This window comes from Calliphora vicina, chromosome 5 (assembly GCF_958450345.1).
Source record: "Calliphora vicina chromosome 5, idCalVici1.1, whole genome shotgun sequence".
NCBI lineage: Eukaryota > Metazoa > Arthropoda > Insecta > Diptera > Calliphoridae > Calliphora > Calliphora vicina.
Genome location: NC_088784.1, coordinates 15,931,277 through 15,942,419, shown reverse-complemented (window position 1 = coordinate 15,942,419; position 11,143 = coordinate 15,931,277). Strand labels below are relative to the sequence as shown.

The window sequence follows — 11,143 nt, the reverse complement described above, 5'->3', positions numbered from 1 at the left end:
TCTCTCTATAGTCGAGTCTCTCTATAGTCGAGTCTCTCTATAGTTGAGTCTCTCTATAGTCGAGTCTCTCTATAGTTGAGTCTCTTTATAGTCTAGTCTCTCTAAAGTCGAGTCTCTCTATAGTCGAGTCTCTCTATAGTCGAGGCTCTCTATAGTCGAGGCTCTCTATAGTCGAGTCTCTCTATAGTTGACTCTCTATAGTCGAGTCTCTCTAAAGTCGAGTCTCTCTATAGTCGAGTCTCTCTATAGTCGTGTCTCTCTATAGTCGAATCTATCTATAGTCGAATCTCTCTATAGTCGAGTCTCTCTATAGTTGAGTCTCTTTATAGTTGTGTCTCTCTATAGTCGAGTCTCTCTATAGTTGAGTCTTTCTATAGTCGAGTCTCTCTATAGTTGAGTCTCTCTATAGTCGGGTCTCACTAAAGTCAAGTCTGTCTATAGTGGAGTGTCTATATAGTCGTGTCTCTCTAAAGTCGTGTCTTTCTATAGTCGAATCTCTCTATAGTCGAGTCTCTCTATATTTGAGTCTCTTTATAGTTGTGTCTCTCTATAGTCTAGTCTCTCTATAGTCGGGTCTCACTAAAGTCAAGTCTGTCTATAGCGGAGTGTCTCTATAGTCGTGTATCTCTATAGTCGAGTCTCTCTATAGTTGAGTCTTTTTATAGTTGAGTCTCTCTATAGTCGAGTCTCTCTATAGTCGAGTCTCTCTATAGTCGAGTCTCTCTATAGTCGGGTCTCACTAAAATCAAGTCTGTCTATAGTGGAGTGTCTCTATAGTCGTGTCTCTCTAAAGTCGAGGCTTTCTATAGTCGAATCTCTCTATAGTCGAGCCTCTCTATAGTTGAGTCTCTTTATAGTTGTGTCTCTCTATAGTCGAGTCTCTCTATAGTCGAGTCTCTCTATAGTCGAATCTCTCTATAGTCGAGTCTCTTTATAGTTGAGTCTCTCTATAGTCGAATCTCTGTATAGTCGAGTCTTTCTATAGTCGAGTCTATCTATAGTCGAGTCTCTCTATAGTCGAATCTCTCTATAGTCGAATCTATCTATAGTCGAGTCTCTCTATAATCGAGTCTGTCTATAGTCGAGTCTCTCTATAGTTGAGTCTCTTTATAGTTGAGTCTCTCTATAGTTGAGTCTCTTTATAGTTGAGTCTCTCTATAGTCGAATCTCTCTATAGTCGAGTCTCTCTATAGTTGAGTCTCTTTATAGTTGAGTCTCTCTATAGTCGAATCTCTGTATAGTCGAGTCTTTCTATAGTCGAGTCTCTCTATAGTCGAGTCTCTCTATAGTCGAGTCTCTCTATAGTCGAATCTCTCCATAGTCGAATCTATCTATAGTCGAGTCTCTCTATAATCGAGTCTGTCTATAGTCGAGTCTCTCTATAGTTGAGTCTGTTTATAGTTGAGTCTCTATATATTCGAATCTCTATATAGTCGAATATCTCTATAGTTGAGTCTCTCTATAGTTGAGTCTCTTTATAGTTGAGTCTCTCTATAGTCGAATCTCTCTATAGTCGAGTCTTTCTATAGTCGAGTCTCTCTATAGTCGAATCTCTCTATAGTCGAACCTATCTATAGTCGAGTCTCTCTATAATCGAGTCTCTCTATAATCGAGTGTCTCTATAGTCGAGTCTCTCTATAGTCGAATCTCTATATAGTCGAATCTCTCTATAGTCGAGTCTCTCTATAGTCGAGTCCTTCTATAGTCGAGTCTCTCTATAGTCGAGTGTCTCTATAATCGAGACTCTCTATAATCGAGTCTCTCTATAGTCGAATCTCTCTATATTCGATGCTGTCTATAGTTGAGTCTATCTGTATCCGAGTCTGACTAAAATCGAGTCTCTCTATAGTTGACTCTTTTCCTAGCCGACTCTGTCTTAAGTCGAGTCTGTTTATAGTTGAGTCAGTTTATAATTGAGTCTATCTATAGTCGAGGTCTACAGTCGAGCATGCCTATAGTTTAACCTCTGTATAGAGTAGTCGTCTGCCTATGGTCTAGTATGTCTAGTCTATCTGTTGTCGAGTCTGTCTATAGTCAAGTCTGTCTACAGTTCAGTCTGTCCATATTCTATTCTGTCGATAGTTTTGACTATAGTCAAATCTTTTTTTTACAAAATTATGTCTTTATTTTAGGCTGTCTTTAGCCAGTCTATAGTTTAATCTGTTTATAGTCGACTTTGTCTGTAGTTGACCGAATCTAATTTTGTATTTGTTCTATTATCCAAATTTGTATGGTTTGTGGGAAGTATTTAATTTGTAGTTATTTATTCAATATAGAAAATTCAATTCAAATTTACTCCGCCTTACCAACTAATTATGCCATTTTCTTACTGTAGTTCCCATGTAAACCAAAACCCATATTCAAACTTCACAATATTAAAGACACAAGTAAATCTATTGTTTGCAAGTACATGAAAAAAATTCCAATATACATATTTCAAATTTGCACAAGATAACAAAAAAAAAAACTGAAAAGATATACAGCTAAAACAAAACCATAAATAAGACGTGTTACGCATTTATAAATTTTGAGCAAAGGAAAGGAATAACTTGCAATAGAAAGTCTTAAATAAATTTAAATTATTTTCAAAATAAAATTAAAAGGAAATTGTAGCTAGAAATCCTTTTACTTCTGGGAAAATTTGTTAAACAAAATGTGTAAAAAATCTGTGTTTAAATGTTATTTAATACAAGGCAAATCTGTTTACCCATCCTTTTTAAATGTAATCTTATAACCTTTTGTTTCTATTTAAAATACAAATTGAAATGTTTTTATTATATTTAATACTTAAGTATAATACTTTTTCTAGATTTTCAACTCATGTTTCCTGGAATTGTGACTGTTTGGAAAAAAGACACCTTCACACTTATTTTATATATTTTATTTGTAATTTAATGAGTTCTTTGTTAAAATGTATCATGATATCTTATTTAATATCATGTATAATTATATTAATTGAATAATTAATGTCGTATGATAATTAATGTCAAAAATCGAGGTTGTCCTGGTTTTTTCTTTATATCTCCGCCATTTGTGGGCCGATTTTCTAGATACAAATTTTTCAAATTGAAATAACATTTTTATTTATGAATATTCTTTAATGGTATTTTACACTTATATAGATTTTTTTATTGAAAATGGCAAAATAAAAACAAATTTTGAAATTTGTAATCACCAGGGAAACCAAAATATGCAAATGCATGTTTTTTCTGATGAGTCTAATGGGCACATGGATAAGATATTTACACGTTTCAGAACTATTTAAGAATTTTAGCATCGATTTGTTAGTGCATATTTTTGCATATTTTACCCTTTAATGCATATTTTTGCATATATTTGTTTTAAGAGCATATTCATGTCATATTTTTGCGTTTTTAGAGCATATTTTACTGTTTAATAGCATATTTTTTGACTTTATCAAAAACAAATTTTGTCTTATATTATATTTCGCTGTTGTGTTGCAGGTTTTTACTTCCTTTGTTTAAAATTCAAAATTGAAAAATATATGGCTGTTTTTATACCCTTCACCTTCATGAGAAGGGTATAGATAAGTTTGTCATTCCGTTTGTAATTTCTAATTTTTTTCATTTCTGACCCTATAAAGTATATATATTCTGGATCTTTATAGATAGCGGAGTCGATTAAGCCATGTCCGTCTGTCTGTCTGTCTGTCTGTCTGTCTGTCTGTCTGTCTGTCTGTCTGTCTGTCTGTCTGTCTGTCTGTCTGTCTGTCTGTCTGTCTGTCTGTCTGTCTGTCTGTCTGTCTGTCTGTCTGTCTGTCTGTCTGTCTGTCTGTCTGTCTGTCTGTCTGTCTGTCTGTCTGTCTGTCTGTCTGTCTGTCTGTCTGTCTGTCTGTCTGTCTGTCTGTCTGTCTGTCTGTCTGTCTGTCTGTCTGTCTGTCTGTCTGTCTGTCTGTCTGTCCGTCTGTTGAAATCAAATTCCTGAAGACCCCAGATATCTTCGGGATCCAAATCTTCAACAATTCTGTCAGACATGCTTTCGAGAAGTTTGCTATTTAAAATCAGCAAAATCGGTCCACAAATGGCTGAGATTTGAGGAAAAAACCTGGACAGCCTCGAATTAAAAAAAAATTCAAAAATTTCAACAAAAAAAATTTTAAATAACTATTCAAAAAACATTTTTAACAAAAACTGAAAAAAAAAACAACTTTGAAAAAAAAATTTTTGTTTACATAAAAATATTTAAAATTTGTATTTTGAAATATAATTTGGTGAGGGGTATATAAGATTTGGCACAGCCGTATATAGCTCTTTTACTTAACCGTTCTTTAATATTAAGAGAATGTACAATAGCACAATATATAAAATATAATATGAGAAACAAATACAGCAATATTCACATTAAAATTATAACTTCCATTGTGAATATTGTGTTCAATGTGTCAATGTAATTTGATAAATTTAATATGTGAAATTTTGACTGTTTACTGCCAAAGTTAGTACGAAAAAAATATCAGTATATGGTTAAGGCAGGTAAAGCTATTATGGTTTTTTAAAAGAAATGTATCCTGCTCTAGAACTGCCACCAGAGCCTGTTGTTACTCGCTGGGGAATATGGCTTTCAGCTGTTAATTCTCACGCCAACAATTTTGAATAAAATTGCTTAATTTTATAACATAAAATTATGGATTTATTGAATAATAACCTTAATTTATTGCAATAATAAGCTTAATTGAAGAAGTGACTTTATATTTATATAAAATATCATCAAAAAATACCTCTCGAGGCCTTACCATAACTTAAGTTCGTATTGTTTTCATGTTGTATTTATTTTTTGTAATACTTGTATTAGTTCCTGTTATTTTTGTGTATTTTATGTTACTTTGCCTTTTTAGAAATGAATTATATTGATTTTTTTAAATAAAAGAATATTTTTTGGTTAAAAATTATGTAAAAGTTGGTTTTTTTAAGAGCATGTTTTTTAAATTTTAAGAGCATATTTTAAAGTTTTTACTGCATATTTAAAACGCTTAAAACTTTTTTTCAGAGCATATTTCCGGTTTCCCTGGTAATCACGAATCCCGCAATTCCAAAAAAAGTATTGAAAAATTCCAAAAATGGGATATTTTCGTTTTTTGGCTATAATATCCACACCAGGGGCGGGGTTATCGGAACCCTTTACAAAATAATTAAGAACTTATTGGGCCATCTAAAATAGGTTACTATATTTTGATATCGAGTATGCGATTTGAGAATTTTTGCCCTAAATTTGAATTTTATTTAAAAAATAGACATTTTTTGAATGGACCTGATCCCGTCGGTATCAAAAATTATAAATATTTTTTTCATTTAAAATATTTGGCGTAAAGTTAGCTTTTCAAAAGGTATAAATTCATTATACATCCTCTTAGAAAATTTTTAGATAACTTAAGAAGAATAAAAGTACTTTTTTCCCAAAAAAAATTGCGAAAAATCGCCTTTTTTTAATTTTTTTATATTCAAATGCATGTAACTTTGGACTCAGTCATGATTTTTAAACACTTCTTTCTTTGTTTGATATATAGATCTATTGTTAATCCTATAAAAGAGATAAAATTTACAGATTTATTTCCCTTTTTTTTATTCTCATACCACTGTGCGGTGTGTAAAGACTGGATCTCCAGGTTACGCCATGTACGCGACGGCCACATTCCCTAAATCATATTTAAACATTAATGTCTTAAAATTATCTAATTGGTTAGATTTGCATTAAAAACGTTTTCTCTGTACTACTTGAATTCGCCGCCTCTATAAAAAATACACCCTTTACATGACATAGCTTAAGTGTCTAAGATTATTTCTAATTTATAAAGTCCCAGATTAATATTTGTAAAGGTTACACAAGAAACTAATGTAATTTGAAATGGCAATACTCTTTAGTTTTCAACATACAGGGTGTCATTTTATAAAAAAAACGTTTGTGAGGACAAAATTGTTCTCGTTATCATGCAAGAATACAAACTACTTTTTTGTAGACACTTTAGCAATAAAGCTCGAGGAATAACAAAATATGTAAGTCTCCCAATATAAAGCTAAAAAGATGTGTGTCCTTGCCATTAAACGAAAAGCTTTCAAATGTCCAGGCCAAAACACTTTAAGCTTTTACATAAGGCTGTTTTTGTATATAAAGAAAACTTTTTTCTATATTAATTTATTGATTAACTTAATTGAGCTTTTGAGACGGTTGACTTTGCTAAAAGCTCTGTATTGAAACAAACCACACAGTTGCAAAGAAACAGTATTCAGTTTTTATTTAGAAGAGAAAGCTAAAAAGACTCTCTGCTATAATTAAAAATGAAGCTCAATTTGTTTAAACTTTTGAATACTTTATTTTAGTAAATACTTTCATAATAGGAATTGTAACAACAACTGCAACAACATTAATTTTTTATATATAAGTAAATAGTTTATAATTATTTTGATATTATAATTTTTGTTTTGTTTTTTTTTAATCTTGAAATTCTACTTTACATGATCTGCTTTTAAACTTAAATTGTTAAAATAGTTCATATCATGGTAATAAATTCCGGATTCATGTAAGAAAATCCAATGAAATCATTTTGATCCAAATTCATCATGAATAGCTTATCGGTAGGAGTTAAATCGGTTTTCTCCTTGGTGAAATTTTGATCAAAATTGCAAATATCCTTGCGATGTTTCTAAAGTAATTATGTTAATAAAAGATACCTATAATTTAAAGCTAAACTACTCACAATATGTGGCACAATGGGTGGATCTATCCAATCTACAGCTTCAGCCGCCTCCCAGTCAACACCCTGATAAAAGGGATGAGTTTGTATTTCAGTGCGGGCATACCTGCCAGCACCCAAACGGTTGTTGGGCTTTTTGGCCAAGAACTAAAAGAAATTTTTAGAAAAAGTTGTACTCTAAAACAGTTGATTCAAATACACTTACACTAGTTATAATATCCATTGACTCTTGGGTAAAATGTTTGGGAAAAACAGCCTTCTTTTCTTTGGTATTCTTGAAAATGGTACTATCATCATCGCCCTCAAATGGTTGTTGGCCAGCCATCATTTCATATAAAAACACACCATAGGCCCACCAATCTACGGTGTGGTTATAAGGCTCACACATAATAATCTTTAAAAAGAATTCTAAATAAGTAAAATTAAAATTGATTAAATTTGTGTCACACTTACCTCCGGTGCCATATAAGAACTGGTGCCACAGAAAGTTTTGGTGGTATCACCTTCAGCCACATTATCCTTGGACAAACCAAAATCGGTCAGCTTAACATGACCCTCCACATCCAATAAAATATTATCCAATTTCAAATCACGATAAATAATTCTACGTTCATGTAAAAAGAATAAAGCCAAAGCCACCTCAACGGCATAAAATCTGCAAAATAAACAAATCAAAATATCAAACAAAAGAAACTCATAATTGAAAAAAACACCTACATGGCCACTGATTCTTTAAATCTGCCATATTGTTGCATGTGATACAACAAATCTCCACCCTTGCAATACTCCATAACAAAGAATAAACGATCCTGTTAACAAAAAATAATTAAAATACCGTCTCAATCTTGTATTATTATTCCTCACCATAGTCTGAAAGCATGAATGCAAGGATACCAAAAATGGTGATTTACCCGGCAATGCCAATATACTCTTCTCTATCATGGGCAATTCCATGTCATCTGTCTGTATAATAACATCTTTCCTTAAGACCTTCACGGCATACAGTTCGTCAGTACCACGTCGCTCGGCCAATAGTATTTTGCCATACGAACCCTTGCCCAAGACTTTAATGAAATTAAAATCAGCTGCCCTGATCATATCGCGTTTGCTCATGTTGTGTGGCATGTCCTTATTGTCCATGCGACGTCTGTTGGAGGGTTTTTCGCGCTGCAAAACAATTAATATTATTTCAAATTCTGAACAACTTTTTACTAAAAAAGTTGACAAGACTCTGAGCAACTTTTTACTACAAAAGTTGTTCAGTGTTTGAACCACTTTTTACTATAAAAGTTGTTCAGACTCTGAGCAACTTTTTACTAGAAATGTTGTTCAGTGCCTGAGCAACTTTTTACTAGAAAAGTTGTTCAGACTCAATTGCTCAAACAATTTTTTACTAGAAAAGTTGATCAGTAACTGAGGAAATGTTGTTCTGTGTCTGAGCAACTTTTTACTAGAAAAATTGTTCGGTGCCTGAGCAACTTTTTACTAGAAAAATTGCTCGGTGTCTGAGTAACATTTTACTAGAAAAATTGTTCGGTGTCTGAGCAACTTTTTACTAGAAAAATTGTTCGGTGTCTGAGCAACTTTTTACTAGAAAAGTCGTTCGGTGTCTGAGCAACTTTTTACTAGAAAAGTTGTTCAGACTCTGAGCAACTTTTTACTAGAAAAGTTGTTCAGACTCTGAGCAACTTTTTACTAGAAAAGTTGTTCAGACTCTGAGCAACTTTTTACTAGAAAAGTTGTTCAGACTCTGAGCAACTTTTTACTAGAAAAGTTGTTCAGACTCTGAGCAACTTTTTACTAGAAAAGTTGTTCAGACTCTGAGCAACTTTTTACTAGAAAATTCGTACAGAATCTGAGCAACTTTTTACTAGAAAAGTCGTTCAGACTCTGAGCAACTTTTTACTAGAAAAGTCGTTCAGAATCTGAGCAACTTTTTACTAGAAAAGTCTTTCAGACTCTGAGCAACTTTTTACTAGAAAAGTCTTTCAGACTCTGAGCAACTTTTTACTAGAAAAATTGTTCGGTGTCTGAGCAACTTTTTACTAGAAAAAACTTTTTACTAGAAAAGTTGTTCAGACTCTGAGCAACTTTTTACTAGAAAAATTGTTCGGTGTCTGAGCAACTTTTTACTAGAAAAAACTTTTTACTAGAAAAGTTGTTCAGACTCTGAGCAACTTTTTACTAGAAAAGTTGTTCAGACTCTGAGCAACTTTTTACTAGAAAAGTTGTTCAGACTCTGAGCTAGAATAGTCATTTAGTCTATGAGCAACTGTTTACTAGAATATTTTTTCAGACTCTGTGCATTTTTAGCTAAAATATTTGCTTCTACTTACACGAACTTCATCCCTCAAACGTGCAATATCATTAACTGGATCACTGCAGGGTATATTGTAATGTTCACCCTCAACCTGAGACAAAAACTTATACCAACCATCAATGGCTTCCTGCAAATACAAAATAAGTTTTTCCAAAATGTTTCAATAAAAATCAAATAATAAGTTACCTTTTGAATCTCATCCAGACTGAATGAAAATGAGCCCATAAAATCGTTACGTGAAGTACGATCCCAATCCCAAACTTCTACCAGTAAACGTTTCTCACGATCAGGTGGAGTTATATCGCTGGAAAAGTTACAACATATTTAAAGTTCTATTAACGAGATCTAATTATTCCTCTTACAATGTAAATGTTTCATTGAAAACTGGATTTAAATTCTTTTGAATGGTTTTGGTCTTCTTTTTAGTTTTGCCACTGCGATCGGGATGTAGTTGTACGGCTACATAGGGATCGCTAAGACCATTAGTATCCATGGGTATTAAATTGGCAGCCTCCTTGACTGTGAAATAAATAGAAAACAGTAATGTTTATCGTATTTAAATAGATTTTCCATTCTTTTTAAATAAATACTTACTTTCTACCTTTAAGGAATTGCCTTTCATTTCCACATACAGTAATAGTTTGCCTCTTATTTCACTAATATCCGAACCACAAAGTGGTGGTACTTTATCCTTGCAGCCATGATGCACATTAAGATTGCAGTCTAGTAGAGGTTAAATAGCCGGGTATTAAAAAATCATTTTAACAAATTTTTAAAATACTTACTGTCACACTTGACACCCTGATGAGCAACACCATGCAATAATAGGCCACAATCATCACAAAATGTGGCAGACGAGTAGGTGGTTGAAATCCAGGAATGCTTAACTTTGGCACAATCAGCATCGATGTCCGTCTCAGTGCCGGGACACTTGAATACCACAAAACTCACACATTTTTGATGGATATTAAAACGACAATCTGAGCAATAAGACAACCAGTTTAAAAATAGAAATTATATACTTTTTTTCACTTAAATATACCTTCACATTGAAAACCCTGCTTGCCAAAACCCCTGTTGTTGAAACGTTGGAAAATTTAATTTAATTAGTTGAGGGTTATATAAATAAATTTTCTTCTTTCTTACCATATAAAGTCCTTACAATGACCACAATAAGTTGGCTGTTTAAAAAATCTTACCACAAACTTATGGCCATTAACCACTTGCATGCCTTTGCGTTTCATGCCTCCGCGTCTCAAACGATTCTTCATATAATTGGTGATATTGGCTTCACCTGCAATTTCCACTATATTTTTGGGTCCACCCGTTGCTACTGCAGCCGGTGCTGCTGCTGCAGCTGCTGGTGCTGCCGCTGCCATTATTATTTTAAATCCTGATTTCTAGTCTAACGATTATTTTACTCTACTTTCTAGTCCTGTTTGCTTTCTTTAAGGTTCCTTTTTTTCGCTTTTAAGTCTTAACACTTCGAAGTGTTCTCGATGACTATTGTTGCTGAAACTATTGCATTTCAAATTTCAGTTTTTCTAGAAACCTTAAAGGTGCATGTTGTTAGCAATAATGCATGGAAATTTACCCTCAACTAAGTTTAAGGTGTTTCTTTTTCTTTTGGTCTGTTTGACAATAAATAGAGGTTAAATTAATTGGTTTAACTGGGGTCATCGTTTTTAGTCAGAGTAAAAATAAATGAAAGTACAAGTGTTTTTAGAAAGAGGGACTAATTAAAAACCAAAACTACCTCTTCATAGTTTATTAAAAAATCTAAGAAATCTCTAAACAAGCAAACAAAAAACCACAACTCAAATTCAAATAATTCTTGTTAGTCTCCCCATATTTATAAAACACCTTAAACATGTGTTTAATAAATATGAGGAGACTAAAATGTTTTCTAGCTATTTGGTTTGCTATAAATGCTATAATATAGTTGGTTTCGAAAATAAAAGGCAATGACTCATGACTGAAATAACATTGCTAAGACAACTTGTTGTCAGATCTTAATTGAGGGTTCATAATGTCTTGGTATGCAAACAGTTTTGGCCAGAAATAGGTTTCCTTAAAAATAAGCAAAGTATTTTCAAATTAAAAGTGTTTTCTAT

At 32.7% G+C, this 11,143-nt stretch overlaps 1 protein-coding gene across 1 annotated transcript; it reads right to left on the bottom strand.

Moving 5' to 3' along the window:
- Positions 1-6,325: 6,325 nt before the first annotated feature.
- Positions 6,326-10,427, bottom strand: LOC135960445 (protein kinase C, eye isozyme-like). The gene is made up of 13 exons (XM_065511738.1): positions 10,176-10,427; positions 10,072-10,103; positions 9,815-10,009; positions 9,624-9,752; positions 9,392-9,548; positions 9,216-9,333; positions 9,046-9,156; positions 7,574-7,876; positions 7,427-7,518; positions 7,163-7,364; positions 6,915-7,103; positions 6,713-6,856; positions 6,326-6,658 (listed from the first exon to the last, which is right to left on the bottom strand). The coding sequence occupies exons 1-13, from the start codon at positions 10,406-10,408 to the stop codon at positions 6,506-6,508; spliced, it is 2,058 nt and encodes a 685-aa protein (XP_065367810.1). The 5' UTR covers positions 10,409-10,427; the 3' UTR covers positions 6,326-6,505.
- Positions 10,428-11,143: the final 716 nt, after the last annotated feature.

What these genes read in the sequence shown, in the direction of transcription:
- LOC135960445 (XM_065511738.1), bottom strand. Translation starts at nt 10,408, where the DNA reads ATGGCAGCGGCAGCACCAGCAGCTGCAGCAGCAGCACCGGCTGCAGTA. An exon ending in CATTGTAAGGACTTTATATG is followed by an intron (nt 10,104 to 10,175) that starts GTAAGAAAGAAG and finishes TTTCAACAACAG; the next exon opens with GGGTTTTGGCAAGCAGGGTT. An exon ending in ATTCATGCTTTCAGACTATG is followed by an intron (nt 7,519 to 7,573) that starts GTGAGGAATAAT and finishes TTTTGTTAACAG; the next exon opens with GATCGTTTATTCTTTGTTAT.